We start from the raw sequence: 20507 nt of genomic DNA, 5'->3' as shown, positions 1-20507 counted from the left end.
TCCCCGTTGGATTAAATCATGCTTTTGAGGACTTAGGGAAGTGCATACTGTGAATGCTTGGAGCCTACATATAATCAGTCACCTCCCTCCCCCTATCTCTCTCTATCTTATACACTGACCATATCTTTTCTCTCTTTCCTCTCACCTCCCTGCCCTTACACACGTCATGTTATGGTGTTTCAAAACAGGTGTTGCAGTTGATGTGTGATGTTATTTTCGATGAAGTCAATACAAATGTAGAGGACAATATTCTAAGAGATTATCTGCAAATTAAGTAATGAGCAATACAGTGTAAAACTTTTATCCCTGAGTCGATATGATTACCGTGCCATTTTCTGTTTTTCACAGAGCGTTATGGGTAGAAATGCTCAATACCTAACGTTTGTAGCTAGTACTCGTCTATTCTGTGTCTTTTGTGCCGAAGCGGTACTGCTGTACTAAAGCTATTGGTTTACTAATAATGACGTGTCCTTATAAGGTGGATTTTGTATGTCATATTATATACATTTACATTATTAAGTTATGCGATCTTAATTAACGGGGCTAACTTACATTAATTAACGTTGATTAACAAATATTATGATATGCAATATAGTAGTAGTAGTAGTAGTAGTAGTAGTAGTAGTAGTAGCAACAGTAATAATGATGCTAATGATAGTAATAATAAAGATAATAATAACAATAATGATGATAAATCAATTTGCATTATTACAGCGCTTAATGCAATGTTTCCTAAGTGCCTAAAAAATGCTACAATCATAACTACATAACATACATGAAACTTATACATACAGTAATTTTTATACACGTTAATTCATGTGCAGTTTATGAGTGAAATGTAACGCTGTGTTCTCGTCAACTTTAACATGTGTGTGTGTGTGTGTGTGTGTGTGTGTGTGTGTTTGTACTGACATCAAACGAAAGTACATGTAAAATTAATGTTTTATTATAAGTAGACATAAGACATCAGGTTATTTAATTCGTTCAGCGACGTTCATATCAATGACAATAAGATACTGTAGAGGTGTACTAACATAGCCATTATAGTTATTCTTATATAGAAGAGGGGTAATTGTTAGCTATTGATAGTTATTATCAGCCAAAAGCCATAATACTATCTTTAATGATGTTTTGCAGACAGCAAAGTAAGAGTTGAGAGATACTCTGACCATTAAAAAAGTTCGAAAGTGGGTTAGTAATATATTCACTTCCGGCTCACTTATGAAGCATGCGTTTATACGTGTTTCCTCTCTGAATACGAGGGGTCTAAAAACTATGATACGAATACTTCAATTTAGATGATTTTTAAGACTTATAAAAATTTAATAGTGTTATTTTTCCTCTCTTCCTCAAGCTCCCTTGTCACTTTCCCTTTCTCTCATTCTCTCTGTCTCTCTCTCTCTTTCACACACACAAACACACACATGCACACACAGAATGAGTAGATATTACGTAGTAAATGGCATACGTCATAATAATCCGCAAAAGAGATGACAAAAAAATCCTCTCGACTTTCAAACACGGAACGCAATATTGTTTAAAAAGGTATTGTATAGTTTTGGTTGAGATGGGAATTCAGGTTTCCAATCTTTTTGCGAGATCATGAGAAACTTGTTATGAAATATGAAAGAGAATGCAATTCTAAGAAGAATTCAAAGTTTATTTGATGAAAATTGGTTTTGAAATGGCCGAGATATCCAAAAACAAAGAAGTCCTAATAAAGTCCACCTATTATTAGGACCACTCTGACTGTGTCTTACTTTGCTTTTGGATATCTCAAACATTTCATAAACCAATTTTCATGAAATAAACTTTTTCATATTTCACAAGTGGTCTTTGATTATTTAACAGAAAGTTAAAATCTGAATCCCCAATCTCAACCAAAAACAGTATCAATCATCCCTTTGAGAAAAAAAAAAGTTTGCAGTATTAACAAAGACAAAGTACAGTATGTTGTATACGGACATGCTGTAGTGAAAGATACATACGTTTCGAACACGGTTGTCTTCGTAGCTAGAGACCTCCATAAACCTACACGAGGGGGCTTCCCCGACAAAAGTTGACAGGCGCTCATCAACATCCCTGACCTTGATAAGATAAAAGAGCTCAGGTAGTCTCATCCCCAGGAGTTTATCTTTAGATTTTTTTTTTTTTTTTTTTTTTGAGCTGGGGTACGGAGTGCATGTACCTTGAGACTGTAGGCCCACTGTTTAGTTCCTCATGGTTTGTTGTTACTATTATTATTATTATTATCATTATTATTATTATTATTATTATTATCATTATTATTATTATTATTATTATTATTATTATTATTATTATCATTATCATTATTATTATTATCATCATCATCATTATTGTTATCATCATCATCTTTAATGTTGTTGCTATTAAAGTCGTTGCCTCATTCTAAACGGTGCACATTCTATTGACGTCTCAAACCACCTGTCCCCTCTCACACAATGTTTAATATTTGCACAACAATTTAACTAAAAGCAGTGATATTTGTTCCATGATTTAGAATTTCTACTTACAGAAACAAAAACAGGTATTCTCCTGACCGTACGTTACAGAGATAGTGCAAAATATGACCATAAATCCGATATCATTGACGTTGTAACGTAATATTATCCATGTTTACATGGAAAACCGTTCAGATCATTATTTCTCTTCCAAAGGAATTACTAAAGTTTGTCAAACTCAATACCTACAACACTTAGAGCTATGCTTTTTTGACCTGAGCAGCTGTGTGAAAATTCGTTCACATCGAGATAGACAGGGAGAAATAAATTGGGTGAGCGGTTGTCGAGGATCTAATTGCAGACAACCCCTTCCCAAACGCTCTAGCCGCTAACCTTGCCAACGAGGCGAGACGGCGTTTGTTGACTATCCGCTCTCCTTCGACGTACCACCACCACCAACGTTCCGCCGTGGAGTGTGTGGAAGCGATCATCCTAACTTGTTTTCATCCCGATCGCTTGCCAACTTCTCTCGTACACGTGCTCCCCGCTCGTCAACTACACTGGCAGGTGATCAAGGGACACCTAGCCGAATGATTCATTCTCAGGCAGAGTGGGAAGCGTGCCCCACTTAACAATATTAAAGGAAACGCGAGCATATCCTACGCAAACTTCAACAAGCACTGGCATACGCAGAAAGAAGGCAGAGGGAGAGGGAGAGAAAAAAAAAACAACAACCTGCTAATGAAAGCAAAATGCACTGGCACGGCATGCATTCATTTCGAGATCAATTAAAAATGAAGGGGCATTTCGGCTTCGAACGGCTGACGTATTGTACTTATAACGCCGTTGCTAACTTGCACGTTTGTAGTGGATCTTGTTGGCGATTAAAATTCTAGTAAGCTGCTGCATATAGTATCTATCTATGGAATATTACAGTTGTGCGTTGACACGTGATAACCACACAATCAGCAGATGAGAGAAAAAGGCAGGGGGGGGGGAGCAATAAGAAAGCAACTGTTTCCAACAGTAACAAGAACTGATTTAGAAAGGATGTGGTCATGGAATTCACGATTTTTATATGAATATAAAAACCTCAGTCAAAGCAGGTGCGTAAAACGTAAGTCAAATCTTATCTTTACAAATGGGCCAAAGATCTTAGCTGGCTTTCTGCTTTGCTGTTGTTGTTTTATTGTCTTTGGTGATCACGCTTATCAACTGATTCTCTGTTTATTTCGAGTTCACTCAATTTGTCAAGTTTCTTCGTGCAAGGAAGTGTAAAGGATGGTTGTTCTGTGAATCTACGTGACGGTCAGTGTCGGCAATTCGAGGCTTTCGCCGATGCTGAGTGACAATATTCATGACATTATTATGCCGGAGCCTGTTACGGCACGCGCGCTTTAACTAAGAATGAGTCCCGATTTGATCATCGAAATGTTTCCACAACTACGTGTAAAGGGGCCAAGGTCAACCAAATGCCCCGGGTAACGACTCGTGGGAGCTGGATTCAACGCACTTTGATACCCATAGTTACTCCTTTTTCCAAGTTCTCTGATCCGAGAAAGTCTCGCTCACACACGACAGACATTCCAACAATAGATATAGGTGCACATCTGTACCAACGAAAAAAGTGAAAGCCGCATATTTTCTAAAGCAAACAATATGTTAAAGGAGCTCCTTTGCCATTGGTATTATGATATCATTATCATCATTATTACATCATTTTATCGTCATTAATGTTGTGACAATTGATATATATATATATATATATATATGTATATATATATATATATATATATATATATATATATATATAATATACACATTAACACCCTCGTTATCACATTCCAAATTCTTCAACTCGAAAAATAATGATCCCTAAGAGAAAGTCGATTTTTTTTTAAAGTCTGTGTGGGTGTATTTTGTTTTAAATCGTCAACATCGAATGAGATAATGACATCCCGCCTTTCGATTTCCCGATAGTTTTGCTCAAAAATTACCATAGACATTATATTCGTAGATCGATATATCCTTTCCTCTGCATTCCATCACTGCCCAGTTATACATATTATTTTTACAGACCAACATCTTCACAGCACAACACAAACTTCATAACACTATGCACCTTCTGCACTTCTAGAATTGTATTTTAAGATAGTTTCATTTACTGTGTTGTAAGTTTATCTGGGGCCATCTTCCTAGTCAAGCTCTGCTCATGAAGATGATCCCCTGCATTTCCATTTTTATATGATATTGTATATGTGTCATTTACACCCAATTTAAACTGTTCCTTATCGTACAATATACATTTCATTTGACATTGTTGTATATCTTTTCCTTATACGTATTCATTATACAATCGTATACATGTCAATCTGTATTAATGCGTTGGAACAATTCAAAATTAATGATTTACTAGTATGACATATCGTCAAATTTTGTTATATATTGTAATGAAAACGGAAGGCAGAAATAAACTGAACTGAATAGCTCTACAATGAATTGATACGAGATACGTAATCGATCCGGTCGTCATGAAAAAAAAATCAACAAATTCAATAGAGTTTTATGTTTTCGTCATTCGTGCAAATCAAAACTTTTGTGTTCTCTTTCTCTTTTTCCCTTCTTCCTGTTGTCAAAACAATTTCATTTCTGAATAGCAACTTTACAGTTGCTAACAATTAGCGTAATGATATCAATATCCATTCATTCATAAGAATGAAATGAATTCGTCTTTAATTCTCTCAGGGCAAAAGGAGATTACTGTAATATGGAAAAGACGTGAGGGGAAATTCAACCCACACAATCGTGTGTCTTCATTCAAAACAACAAAGCGTCTTGATATTACGTTCGATTCATATTTTGATGTGATATTACGGGCAATCCCTAAATGAAACGTCACAATGATAAGAGTAAGCTTGCACGATGTGATGTCAAAGTCATCATCTGATAGAAAACGTGTTTGCGATCTGGTACTTTTCGTTCACAAAAGAAAAAGCCACGAAGTCTGGAAATATTTTCAATTGTATCAATGGGCAATTCATTATGGTTGTATATATTTGCGTTTGTTATCGAGTAGGCCTACATGTATGTGTTAGTTTCGCGCTAGTTCATGATCATGAATCTTCCATCATAGCTTCCACCCCTGTCTCTTTCTCTCTCCCTCTCCATCTCTCTCCCTCTCCATCTCCCTCCCGTCCCATCTCCCCATCCACTTCTCGGCTTTTTCGAATGGCTTTCCCATTTTCAGCCAATGTACGAGATGCGAGGCAAAAGTTATGTAGTAGTAGTAGACACTCTTTGTTCACTCTGGCATTTGTTTTTCCGATCTTATCCTCGCTGACAAGCAAAACGCATCCTGTCAACGAATAAGAGGAATGATCATGTAACGAAGGCAGTTCATCGTGTCACATGAGGACGGCCAATATTTTTGGTTGCGGTTCTTTGACCCTATCTATTTCTGTGTGCGACGTAGTCTCTATCGAGTGCGCAGGAAAAGCTAACATACAGTGTGTTCAGGCTGAACTCCGTCGCGACCATGACAACCCGTCAGTACACTGTGTCGATCTTGTGTTGATCTGTGGCATCTGAAGGCGTTTGTTCAGAGATGTTTAAACCACATTTTGAAATCTCTCAGTTTAAATGTTTATTCGTGCGCACGTTGGAAAAATAAAAACATCGTGGGAATCGGGTGCGTTTGGGACTCATTCTCCGGATTTCCATCTTCGTTTTTGTTTTCTTCAGAAAAGCTTCTTCCTTTTCTGTTATGGAAACTATTAACGTAAACTAATATCAGATTACTTCCCTTACTCCAATCTATTCCGACATGAACGCAACATTTTAACAGACCTTTTATGTTAGCAAGTACATAATTGTAATAATTACGTCTCGGCATTCATAAACAGAAATGATTTCAATTCACCGTAAGCAACTTTTTCCGAGCATCGTTTGGACGTGATCAAAATGTCAGCGATCCTACTGCGTTTCCACTTCCCATTCTTCACATCGACATGGTGTCGAAGTAACATTGACATTAGACAGGATTATCCGAATAAGACTCGATATGGCAGTGGATTTATACCGAGATGACATCGAGATTAGATGGCAGGCTATCTATTCACTGACATGAACTCTGACTCCGAAGCTCGACTCCGAAACTAAAACGCCTATTTTGAAGCTACACGTAGAAGGGCTTGTAGGATAGAAACGTTTGGAAACCATTGCACAATCGAGAAGCAAACCAGCATCGAAATTGAAAAAAACAAACAAAAACAAAACAAAAACAAAAACTATCAAACAAACAAACAAACAAACAAACAAACAAACACGTAGCTGAGGCATGAGGTTTATATGTTACCGATACTTCCTAATGACCTCAACTGATCTGTGTGTGTGTGGTTGAAGGCGGGGTAGACTGGGATAGGGGAAGGAAGGAAAATAATAGCCAAATACTAAGAAAACATCACACTGCCCTCTTTCAGATGAACGTCGGCATGCGCACACCGCTTGTACCCCAGTAATGACTGCAACACTTGGCTCCGTCTCATATCATGTAGTTTGTTGTCAGTAATGATACAATGTATACCGATTTGACAAATGAGTCACCGAAGCGCTTCTCACACGCCTTACCCTCTCACTAAAAGGACAAAGCCTTTTCTCCTTAAAACGGAGTTGTGCACAATCACCATGTCAGGTGGCTTCAAAACGCCATGAATCCATGGAGAAAATTAGGTGTCGTGTTTGACATAGAAAGAGTGCTTCGGGAGCACTGGTATTATACCTGCGTCATACTGAGCATTTAAGCTGCCTGCGAATTGTACTGCCGATGTCTCTAATGCCCAGCGCGTGGTGTAGTTTGTATCTTAATCATCATTCATTACCGCCATAACACCAGAAGGCAGCGCAACAACAAAATTTTCTCTCAGCACCTCGGGGAAAAAGTCGTGGGATGAGCTATGGTAACGGCTGAGTTTTCCTATATAGACACAAAGCAAGCAATAGACCGCTCTCTGCAGCACAAAATTACAGCTTGTTTGTTGTTGGCTTTCCTTTGTACTCTTCCTCCTGCTGGGTAAAAGAAAAAAATGAGGGTTTTTTTCTTCTTTTTTTTTTGGTAACGTGATACGCTTGATATTAGATAAGTGAATTTAATCTAACATTCATTCAATTAAGTTTTCAAAAAAATGTATATGCAACGTAAAGGCACAGCTGCATACCGATGTTTGTAGCATTAAAAAAGAGAAAGGGTAAGTTACGATGTGTGGAGAGTATAGATAAAGTCCCTGCTTTTTGTTCAACAGACGTCAAAAGTGTCTTGAGCTCGTTTTCTCTTTCATATTTATCGTTCTCTTCCTCTCTCTTAAGATATCAATATGTCTTTTTTCTATAATGAATCTATCTATCCATATTCCTGTCTGCACATAATATGTCTGTCTATAGATTATTGTCCATTCAGTAGATGTCGTATCCATCTATCTACCTGTTCATGCCCCATGATACATTACTACGCCTATCCAATCTCTAGGTTTCTCTATGTTTCTCTAATTATATGGAAGATTGAATTGAGAAGGCACTGGCACGACCCCAGTTCAATGGTACGGGGACTCGCACAATTGTAACCTTGATAAAGGTTGTTCACGTGATTAATGGAAATGACCAATTCCATTACGGGAAGATCAGCTCTTTGTGGGTGTTGATTTTAGGCGTCACTTGGCCGAGGATGAGTGAACTTAATCGGCTTAGTTCGTGTCATCCGGGCCGCCTTGAGTGCCTGCTAGTGGCGTCTCTCTGTCACAGAATACAGGGCTTTCTTTTCGCCCTTGTATTCTTTTTATGATTTATGTGTTTCTTCTCATATCGCTTTTTATACTCATCGCCGTTCCTACAATTACACATAAGTATACACACAGGTATGCAAACACAAACACACAAACACGCAAACACGCATTCACATCACACATGTTGTGTGTATGTATGTGATGTATTCAATCACATTAAAACACACACAATTAATAAGCTAATTATGATAACCCTCCTCCTCTTTCTCTCATTTTCTTTTTTGTAGAAATGTATTTTTGGCTGTGTATGTTTCTGCGTTTACGTGGCTCATTCTTTTTTTTTTCTTTTTCTTTTTTTACATCTGCTGTAAGTCCCCACAGTACACCATTATCTACTGTATAAGCCCAGTTTTGTCTTCTTCTCTTTCACATCTTCCACGCCCCCTCTCCTTATCTTTCTTTTGATCTCTTTCTAACCCTCACTTTCTCCTTCTCTTTTCCTCCCCGTAGTCATTAATTTTATAGCTCGCCGATGTCTCGTATCTTACCCGAATAAAATGGCTTTAAATGTAGCATTTGAGATAGTTATACTCACTGCAATTCGTACATGAAAAAACAAAAACAGTGGGGAAGCGTCGGCTGCTGTAACTGCGCGAATAGGCTGATGGAACCAAGTAATCAATTAAAGTGGGGTACAACGCTGCCGAAGATTGGTCTGCAATGGAAGATACTAATCCGCTTTATCTCATCAGATGAAGCAATTTTGTTTGTTTGTTTTGTTGTTGTTTTTTGCCAAATTATGTCATATGCATACTGCAAAACGATATGAATAGCCTATGTCAGAGAAAATTCTGTAGGATATCAGTCCGAGTCATGGATGATGAGTAAGCCACGACTTCATTTCTGTCATAACATCTCTTCGTGAAGTATAATGTTATATTTCATATTTTAGATATTCATTAAATCACTATATATGTCTTTTGATAATAGCTGATATCCAAATAACTCATTCCCAAAATATCTGTGTTGTGTTATGTAATTCCTACTACACTATTCATTTTGATGGTGTTTGGATAAACCCTGGCCATGCTTTATTTCGATCTTCCTATGACCCCCCCCCCCTCCTTTCGTTAATGCATGAGGAATGCCCATTTAAGGATTGTCTGTTTTAATTGCACATTATCGCGGGATTCGGCCTTGAGTGTGCTGGAATAAACTGAACTCAACTGAAAATGGAAACAAGACAGTGCTATGGATTTTTTTTTTTAAATTAAAGTATTTCAATAAAATATATTTTAGGAGGCTTCAGTGCCTGTTCTGTTGGCGAGACGACTTCAGGACACTGTGTGTACGCAAGTCTGCATTGTAATAGTTTGTACGAAAACTATCATTGGGTATATATTCATATAAATATATATTATCAATGGCAGAACAGAACTGTAGAAATGGACATGTATCATGCTGTCAATACCGACAGTTTATTTGAAGAACGCACAGATGGGTTTAAAATCACTTGACATAGGGCAAGGTGCCCGCATATTTGTGTGTTCTTCAAATTAAATGTCGGTATTGACAGCATGATACATGCCCATTTCTGGAGTTCTGTTTTATTATTGATAATATCATTTGACCAACACGCGGACTACTGTATTACTCAACACCCCCCCCCCCCTCCACACACACACACATTTATATTCATATCTATATTCACATTTATATCCATATTCATAATATTTACATCTATGTCTATACTTATTTTTATATTATATAGTGCACGTGTGTATAATCATGTTTATAATTATGTTTGTGCGTTGTAGTGGTTTTGATTTAATTTGATTTCTGCATTCCTTTTTCATACAAGAATATAACAGAAAGCCAACTGAACAAAGTTAAAGGACAAGTTCACCTTCATAAACATAAGGATTGAGAGAATGTAGCAATATTAGTAGAACACATCATTGAAAGTTTGAGGAAAATCAGACAATCCGTTCAAAAGTTATAAATTTTTGAAGTTTTTGTGCAGTACCCGCTGGATGAGAAGACTACTGCAGTGTATGAATAACTTAGATGTCACATGCGTACAACAATATAAGGAAAATATAAAGAGAATTTCACAAAATTCCATCTTTTGAAAAAAGTACACATTTCCCTGACTCGTTACCGACAAATGTTATGGGTAATATTATTCCCCCTGCCTTTAGAAAGAGGCAAGTCAAGTGCTCTTTTACTATGCGAAAAAAGTGAAAATATGTTGAATTTTCTTTTACATTTTCTTTATACTGTTGTACGCATATGACTCACAAGCTGTAGTAGTCTCCTCATCCAGCAGTTCCAACACAAAAATTTAAAAAATTCATAACTTTTGCATCGATTGTCCAATTTTCCTCAAACTTTCACTGATGTGTTCTACTAATATTGTTGCATTTTCTCAATCCTTATGTTTATGAAGGTGAACTTGTCCTTTAATGAGTAATATTTGAACATCACCACACACATACGTTGTATATACATATACTGAAGCATAAAGGTATAAGGGCACATTCTGATACAATCAAACTCGATTACGCACAGCTGGATAGATGATAACACACCGCAGTTTCAGGTGTTTACCGATATCAACCCAATGATCCCATCCAATGGGACTGGATTGGAAAGTCGTCAGATCGTTACTGTTCTGCCCGTTCATTATCAACAGAGCAGATTCATAAGTCAGGGAGAAAACTGAAATGAATTCAGTAAGGATCGAAAGCCCCCTGTATGAATGTGCCTGCAGTTTTGACGTCACATACTATACGAGCGAAGCCGTGGGCTTCAGAGATGCTGTCCGCTTTTGAATTTTCGTAATTGATTGCCCGGAAAAGGCAGACAATGGCAAATGAGGGGGAGATAAGGGATTACGCCGTTACTGGTATGATGGTTGATATTTTCCATAAAATGTTGTATCATATTTGGGATGCATCGTGGCACGAGCAATTATGCCCCTATTGTAATAATGTCAGACGCTGTGACATTTTATTTACATTAGACGGATATTAAAGACGTAAAATAATGTTGGGCCGTCATGTCTCACAATATTGTAGCTCTACTGTCATGGAAACAATTCGGATTGGGTTCTTTTGCATGCAGTGACCTTTAGAGATGTAAGGTTTAAGTTCTGACTTCATTATCTCTTACTATGTACTTAGCCAAGCGAGTGTAATGATAGTGAACAATTTATTCCCGACGAGTGAACAAAGTAAATTGGCTTTAGCCGTATCCGTTCAAGACTTGGTCGCTTTTGGCCGGGTTCTTTACTTCATTGTCCTTTAACACATAATATAATATCTCACTGTCCGGTGCGTTATTTATGGAACATATGACGTCATGCTTTTACGGTTTGGGGCTTATTCAGCGTGAGCAGGGTCAATATCAGATCAGTCCATGCAAACCATTAAACCTCTTAAAGATAAATAGCGTTATTTGTCCAACATAGAATGCATGTGTGATGTACATAGATGATTACCGAATAGCTTTGAGTGAGCGAGCTTAAAATGAAAACTACGCTAGTTTTTATAGAGAGCTTTGCACATGACATTACGGGATCCGTGTAGTTCTCTAATGAATATCTTGTTTGCACAAATTATGTTATATATTATATTACATACATGCACGTATCGTATGTATGTGTCTGTATGTGTATGCATATCGATTTCATCATCTTCATTTGCTACCTGGCAATTCCGCACCTTGTGACATTTGGGGCTTTGAAAGGCCCTGGTATTCCCGAAACACACTTATGAGGGAATCGTTTGGGGTCGATTAAACTTTACTGATAAAACTGATTCAACTTCAACTAATTCAACTATACCGCCGCCAGAAAGTTAATATGATGGTAATTTCCACATTTGCGAAAGATTTTTCCTTATGTATTTTTTTTCCTTGGGGGTGAGATGGACGGCTCATGTATTTCAAGAAATAAACAAAAATTCGGACATAATTATACAGCGCAGAAACACAAGCGCGCAAACGCATACATAGGGCCTACCCACAGAGAGCTAGGTCTAAGACAGGTGGTTAATTACCCACGAGTAGCCAAGAAATCGCCGAAATTCATAATCAAGTTTGGTGCTTTGAACACGGCGGTTTGATGGTATATCGTGCGTGGAAAATCCGCCACGATATTGTTGCTCGTTTAAGTGATCGATTCATCAACGTTTAACAATTGCACAGGCGTTTTAATAGTCAGATATTTCATCGACCTGAAAACAAATGTGATGTATGAAACTGAGCAAAATAATGAGGACAGCCGGCGCTATGACGTGCAAATCGAAAACAAATTGCATTCGCCATTTCACTCAAGTCTGATCGAGGTGGTTAGGTCTGGGATAGTGTAAACAGAAGAGAAAAGACGAGTTTGTGTATTTGAGAGAGAGAGAAATGACAAAGAGGGATATGGAGAATGAATGGTGTTTTTTTTTACACAAACTTAACAATAAGTATGATAATAGAGCATGTAAATACAAACATTTACGAATGCACTGTTTAGCTGAAAGTACAGCTTGGCTTGATTTCATTATAATTGTGTTTTGTTGAATCGTGGATTCTGTAATACATGCGATTCGATCTATCATGAAATTGTATTGAATATGGAATCAATAAAAGATAATGGAAAAAAAAAACCACTGTTAACCAGAACTGCATGGGGAGGTCAATTGAAATCAAAGCCCAAATCTATGTGAGCATTCGAGTTGGAATTTTGTCAGAAAAGTTTGTTTATGCGATAATTGGGCATTATCTTTGACTTTATGTGTGCTTGTGTGTGTGTACTCGCGTGCACAAGCACACCTTGTTAAAGTATGCAGGTTTTGAAGGGTATTTCTTTCCAAGTGTGGCAGATTGGTATTTCATGGAATTGATGTTATCTAATTCGTCGTATGTCCTCTTTGTGTCTTGTCCAGGTATCTTTGACATTACTAGCGGGTATTTTCCTTCAGTACTTCACTATGTGGGTGCATTCAGCTAGCCTTCCGCCCGTGTTCTCCTCGTCAGAAACACCGCCAGCCATCCTGCCCACAATTCACGACGACGTGCCTCATAATTCGTCACAAAGTACAGGTACGATTCGGACGTCCTTTGACCTCCATTGACCTCGGTCATAGGTCATTGAGCCCTCCCTTTTCCTACTGCATGTTATTCGAAATATGTGATACTAATCTAGATAGTTTTGTTTTCCCTATGATCGCGTATGCATTCAAATTTTAATTCAAATTCAAATCAAATTTTATTTCTAATATCACATTTTTTCCGATACAGTGTATTGGTTTCGCCTTGTCTTTTACTTTAAGATACATCGACATTAGTACACTGACAGCGTTTTTCAGGCAATCACATACAGAATTCGAATATCTACGTCATTATAAAATCAGTTATCTACTTATATATGCTCCATTAGATATTATGGTGTCTTTATCACAAGAGACAGATAAACGAGAAAATGGACAAAAGCCACAGAAACGCGGCGGTGCAAATTGCTTCACAAATCAATTTCGAAGGGCCAGTCTAGATGGAGTTCATTTAAAGACGACAAGTTTCATCAACTTTGCAAAATTCCATTACACGTCGATATACTGACAGCAAAAAGAGAGCGAGATCGAGAGAGGGATTGACTTTGTTTAATCAACTTGAGATATTTTTGGCGATTGATGATTGCAGTGCACTAGACAAAAGATGGCATGCCATTGCAAAATAAGCAGCCTCCCTCAGCCCCATCCCCCATCTGAAGAAGAGAGACATAGATCAAAACAAAACAACGACCGAACAACATTTTCTTGGTAACGCTAATCATATGAAGCAACCTTTAGTAGATTCGCAATAATCGAGCTTCATCGTATGGTATGGCTCGGACAAATGCCGCAGATGGGTATAGGACAACATTCTGTGCATTAAGTGTAGCGAGTGTTAGAGATAGAGAGGAAGGGGGAGAGAGAATAGTAAACTATTGCTAACCACCTGCTTGAAGTCAATCCTTCATCCATCGCCACGGAATTCATGACTCACAACACCACACATTTTAATTGAGTTTGAGCTTATTAACAACAAAACATATTTACATGATATATAACGCACATATTTGCATGATCATGCGAGAATGACAATATGAAGTATTGGAAATTTAGTTGATAATACACCTTTACTTTATCATCAACCAACGTTAACGAATGAAATCTTTTATTTTTACGAAACAAAAAACCTTGTTCTTTCCTCTCGAATACTTTTGGGCAAACGATTCCAAAACTTCGCTCCTTGCAAATGAAATAGAATACGTACTACGAAAACATTTAAAAGATACTTCCACTAAAGTTACCTATAAAAACAAAAAGAAGTAAATGCTCAACTATTAAACTGACGATCTCTTTGTCACACGCCGGTATTTGGAATTCTTTTCGGCGACTGCTTTCCGAAAGAACGATGCAACCTGGATATTAGTTGGGGTTCTTTTTTCTGTTTGTACACATGCGATGTGCCACAGCTCATAGAAGTAAACTTATGTCTGCGTTTAAGCGAAATTTTAGATATCAAGATTATTTTGTAGATGAGCGCAGTCCTGTGAAGGGACCGCCTCCTGTGAAGGAACACCTTGACCGGTATGTTCTGATCTTCATCAGATTGTCCTCCGTCACGCCTCCGTTTAGTAGGATGACGAAGATTAAGCATTCAGGGGACATTCAAATATCAAGACCCAAACCTGATTATCCTAGTGAGAACAAAGGTCGCGCAGGAATATTTCCTTCTTCACATAGCTCAGTCTAAACAAATTACGTAGTACATGTATGTATGTATGTATGTATGTATGTATGTATGTATGTATGTATGTATAGTATAGTATAGTATAGTGTATCTAATGTGATAATAGTCAGGGAGACAACAAGCAAAACGATACTCTACCCTATGTGGATATCATGCAAATAATGATATCGTCTATCAATACGTCTACTGGAGATTTAAAATCTTCCATGGATCGGAAAAGTTTATTCTCCGAACCGTATGATGATGTGCTATAAACATCTGGGCCCCATTTCATAAATAGTTCATATGATAGCAACTCTTGCTGGAATGACAATTGCCATGGCAACAATAAGAATCCAGCTTCTTGATTGGCTGTTGCTATTGGAAGCTGCTATTCCAGCAAGAGTTGCCATCCTAACATCTTGTATGAAATGGGGCCCAGATGTCTTCTTTCAACGACGATTCTTAATTGACCAACATTTTTGTTGTTGACCTTTACAAGTAACACTTTCTGATGACATCACCGAGTATACATTGCCATTTGATTTTTTGTTTAAGGGGGAGGAAATGTGCTTACTCATGTTTTCATGTTGTATTCTCGTTACAGGTACTGATGTTGACGATAATGGAGAAAGTAATAATGTAAGTATTACACATTCAATATCATTTTAAGTTGTGTGATGAAATGAAAATGCATAAAGTTATTCTAAGCATCAACGGGAACAAATATAATGTATTTAAGCCTACTCTGCAGTTTAAATAGCATGGTCTGGACATTGTCCATTCGGGAATTTGCATCGTTCATCCTTGTATCTGGGCTTCAGGCTTCCATAATGAATTCATATTTGATTTAATTTCTCGTTGCCATCGCATTGATCATGTTGATGTCGGGGAAATATGATCCACGATTGGATAAAATGAGGCCTATACTGATTGTTGACAAATACACATAACATTATGACCATCATAATCAAGGTGAAGTGCACAGCAACACAGATGGTTTTATCTTCGATATCTGATCAGAAGGGGGGGGGGGGATGAACAATCGCCAAGCAAATTTATTTTTTGTTGGGGTTGACAGCCCCCACTCAGCTAACGTACACTGATCTTACAGACGTAGTGTGAGGAGGGTACGATGCCTGGAGTATCCCTATATCAGCGTAGGTAAGGTGTCTCTTTCGGGCAAAATGTATGTAATCTTATTACCCCGAGTGAGGCATGGTGTAAAAAACAGAGAGAGATGCCTGCCTACTACCCCTGGCACCAGCTTGAATGGAAAAACCACTCGCCGTGGTGCACGCTCAATATTTTGCGAGTCGCCGGGCGGGGAAAGAAGTGGCAATGACGTGGGACCGGATTCTCAACTGACCTTTGTAGGTGTCGTGCTTTTTCTTCTGCAGGGTGCCTTGCATAGAGTAAGACGGAGCAGTACTAGGTGTCGGCGCCAAACGGCCGATGCCCTCCAAAAGATGCTACAAGAGCTGGCGGGCCGAAACACCATGTACATGGACCACAGCCCAGACAACTTTGCAAATTTACTCTCGTTTCCGTCGAACCAGGTACGAGCCACAAATTAACCATGGAGGTGATACCTCCTTGAATCAACTATGCACTTCCCTAGCTCCAAGTCAATCCGTGCATCGATCTTACAACTTGGATTTCCAGGGAGAAACAAACAAAAAATCTGTATTTTTGTGAAAAAGATAATGGAGAGGAGATAATGAGATCACTGTGATGTCTATAAACGTGACAATGAGTATCTGATAGCAATCAGTTTCTATTTGCCACTTCCGGGTCACTGTGATATTACGTGGATATCACATCACGTGACTCCTTCTATGATAGAATCATCTCTGATGTCTACGCTTGAGCTACCGTTGTACGGGGTAGACGAATCTATATTTCTTTCTCTCTCTTAAAGCGAGTCCAAATTTCGATCCTACTGGTTTTAAGGGGGGGGGAATGGTGACAAGAACCCGAAAGGAAAGGAAAAAAGAAGAAAAGAAAAGGAAGGAAAGAGAGAAATTATGAATATCTTTTTCAAAGAATTTTCATCGCTTGATGGGGTCTTCAACGTGATGTCATATCCGCCGCAGTAGTTCTCGGTTTAGGCGACACGCAGTCCAATTCCTAATTGATGTGATAGTTTCTATAGATGACGACTGCTTGATACACTTTCCCATAGTTAACCAATTAGTTTGCACCAGAATGTGTACGTCATGTTCGGCTTATCATTATTCTGACAGACTACACAAAGCAAAAGGAGATTACGCAAGAGAGATATCGAGGCGTTGCTCCGTGAGGGACATCATCCCGATATACCGGCAGACATCCAGCAACAAATTCACCACAGCTTCATCACTCCGGAGCAAAAGCGGTCTCCAAGGACGATACGATCGATAGGTGGAGAAGGTGAGCTTTATCTTGTGATGTATCTTCCTTTCTTACTATCCATTCATCCTCCTTCTTCTGATCCAGTTTCTCATTCTCTCCCCCCCCCCCTCTCTCTCTTCCTTTCTTTTGTCCCTCTGTTTCTCTCGATCTCGGGATCGTCAGGGACGATCATTGCTGTAATCATCATGGGTCATATTTTTGTTGTCTGTAAACGAAGGTTACCAAAGATCCGAAGATCGGATTTCGTTGTCATCGCTGAACGTCCACGTGTATTGATAGTACAAGACGAGCTGATTCCTGGGATTCGATATCGAGAAACAGACAAAGACACAAATAAACAAATGCACGTAAAACTAAAGCTAGAACAAAGCAAAGTTTATCTGATATCAAGCTTTTAGTCATTTGCTACTGTCGAAGATAAGGTTTGAACATCAATTTGATAATAGGTTATCATTGTTTATATAATGCAAACGAACAACATTTTGCCTTGAAAAATTAGAGAAAGGATAAATATCCCTGTCTGACCCATCGACATTTGCATTTACACACTTCCCTTTCTCTTTAGAAACGAGTACCATCGGTTACTGCGAAAGAAACGACTCCCCGAATGGAGAGGGATACCTTCAGTTATGTACGTCTTGTATCGTCACGACGGAGTTATCGGAGGATTACTTCCCACGGTACATCAACGAGGTAGCCTGTGACGCCACCAGGGCGGAAGGATGCTTAATGGGTGAGAAAATGGTGGCAGACGCGACACACGCATGCTAAAACACATCTTTATCCGAAAGTGAATTTCTTTATTGCTGTTGTAGATTAAAAGGAATGAAATAGCTCACTAAGCTACAACCCTGGTAAAATAACAATCAAATAAGTGGTGAGATAAATGAGTGGGTGAATGAAATGATTTTAAAAAGTGCTTGAATCTGTAGGGATACTCAACATTGCTCGGGATGAATGAAGGACCTGGTTAAAGTAGCGATATGCCCAGCCGTTTCTTGATAAAAGGGGCCCTGGAAACTTTTACTTTGCATGGCATACATCGTATCACTGCTAAACTCATCCCGACCAACGTCCCCCTAGAGTAGTAGACCAGAAGCATTATTATAGTAAAAGGGGCGGAAATAACAGGGAGATGGAACGATGGAATGAGGAAGGGGGCTGGTGAAAAGGATGGAGGGAGGAGGAAATCTTCAAACCACCCGGTAATGTTTATCCGATAGGGTACGATGATAATATACGGCTCTCCATCATAAGCATAATGCCCCCCCCCCCCCCCCTCCTTGCTCCTTAAGAAATAAGGCCCGGTACGTGCATGGCGGGAGCGCATCCTTACCCAGGGTAGGACAGAGACCCCATTGTCTCACCCCCACCGAGAAGGAGGGGGGAAAGGTGGGAGAGAGGTGGTAAGAGAAGACTGTACTACCATTGTGCTCGTGGCCTTTTAATTATCCGAGATCGGGGCAAACGCCTTGGTTCCATGACCTTTTAAGGTACTTTCTTGATGGCATGGTAAAAGCAGATACGTTGCCGGCCGAGAATAACATGGAGGCACGCACGTGCAATCTTTCAAATGGAGGGGGGGGGGGGGGGGGGAGAGAGACAGAGAGAAGAAAATGATAAGAAGTAAAAACCAGGACTATCATGCTGTGTTGATCAATCACTGTGTAACTGTACGGCGTAGTTGGTATGTTCGCTATTTTCTCCGCCTACTGGAATTCCTCCCATTTCAACTTGCCCTTCATATCGACGAAGTATGACAAGGATCATTTCATTTTAAAGGCCAACGCCCCGTAACGGTTGTCGGTGTCTCTCTATTTTTTTTCCTCCTGAAGACTCTAAAAATTCTTGGTATTCATGTTTGAAGACGAGCACTCATGCACCTCGCTTTTGCTCTCTGTTCCGCCCCCTCACCACCCCGCAAAATAGCTTGTAACCATCGAATTGGTTAGACGAAAATGTTATATTCATACAAATGTAAGGAGGGAACACGTTTCATCATGAAAGAACTCTCGTCGATTAAATGTTTTATGGGGTGATAACAATAAACCAAAAAAAAAATAGAAGAAAAGGGCAAACTATGCCTCTATGACAGTCTGTGAGGCTCTCATCGCATAATCCATATTCAAGTCAATCTGTCTGAGTATCGTTTTTTTTACTCTATTCGTAACTTATGCATCACACGATTGCAAACACGGTCTGTCATTCTCTTAAACGAGTTCAAAAGTTGTACCGCAAAAGCACCTGAGTGTAGTGTGTACCGGTATACGTTCTATGTAAGAAGTATACTGGTGTATATGACGTAATAGTGGGTACTGTACTGGTGTATAATGGCGTCATGGTGGGTGAAAAGCATACGAGGAGTCCTCCTCGCAGTTAAATTCGTGCTAAAACTGTCTTGATAATGTGTGAGCACATCTTTATGTAATGCGTTTGTTCGGTGCTTCTGTCTTTTTTACTCACCTTCTGTTTATTTCTCTGTCGATATCTCTTTTAATTTGTTTCTGCAGGTTCCGGACGATGTGTCGAACGAACGTTTGAAATGAGCATGCTCAGAAGGACGGACGAGTGCGCGCGTGCGCAAGACGAGTCAGGTCAATACTTCGAGCAGTGGGAAATTGTACCGCGGAGAGTGCGTGTAGGATGTGAATGCGAACTGAACGCGTTTTCACCGCTAGCTTCATTCTTGATGACGTAACCGAGGCTTTTCTCGCACTCACTCTTATGCCCGCCATTCTAATTTTAAAAGCATTCCAGTTTATTTTTGATACTCTCATTCATTATTTATAAAAACAGATGTACAAAGTTGTTGTGACAAATGATTAAAAAAGCTTTTATCAGAAGGAAATGTAAAAGTTTACTGATACTGATGTTTAGAAAGTTATGAGTCAGCTTGCATATTGTGATATTTTGAGAAACGTAGAGTTGAAAGTCATGTAGTGGGTACTTTCCCTTTCTCTCTCTTTCTTTTAAACATGTTGCCTTTCATAAAGCTATCTAACTCTTTGCAGTATGGTGGTGTACATGTACTATAAAACAAAGTTACCTTCTTCCCAGGTTGACCGCGTACTGTGCATAGCGTGTCAACAAGGGAGTTACAAATGACGTTGCT

General features: G+C 38.9%; 1 protein-coding gene across 1 annotated transcript in view; it reads left to right on the top strand.

The window, feature by feature from the left end:
- LOC139745385 (uncharacterized) overlaps positions 1–20093 on the top strand; it is a 97052-nt gene extending 76959 nt beyond the window's left edge. The window contains exons 3-8 of the mRNA XM_071655778.1: positions 13174–13330; positions 15609–15643; positions 16402–16560; positions 17248–17413; positions 17961–18128; positions 19906–20093. Of these exons, the coding sequence (XP_071511879.1) occupies positions 13174–13330; positions 15609–15643; positions 16402–16560; positions 17248–17413; positions 17961–18128; positions 19906–20093 (873 nt within the window). The remainder of the gene's footprint in view (positions 1–13173; positions 13331–15608; positions 15644–16401; positions 16561–17247; positions 17414–17960; positions 18129–19905) is intronic.
- Positions 20094–20507: the final 414 nt, after the last annotated feature.

The sequence above is a fragment of the Diadema antillarum genome, unplaced genomic scaffold (assembly GCF_040938485.1).
Source record: "Diadema antillarum isolate AM-2024a unplaced genomic scaffold, OU_Dant_1.0 seq00001262_RagTag, whole genome shotgun sequence".
Classification (NCBI taxonomy): Eukaryota; Metazoa; Echinodermata; class Echinoidea; order Diadematoida; family Diadematidae; genus Diadema; species Diadema antillarum.
This window is presented reverse-complemented; position numbering and strand designations above follow the sequence as displayed.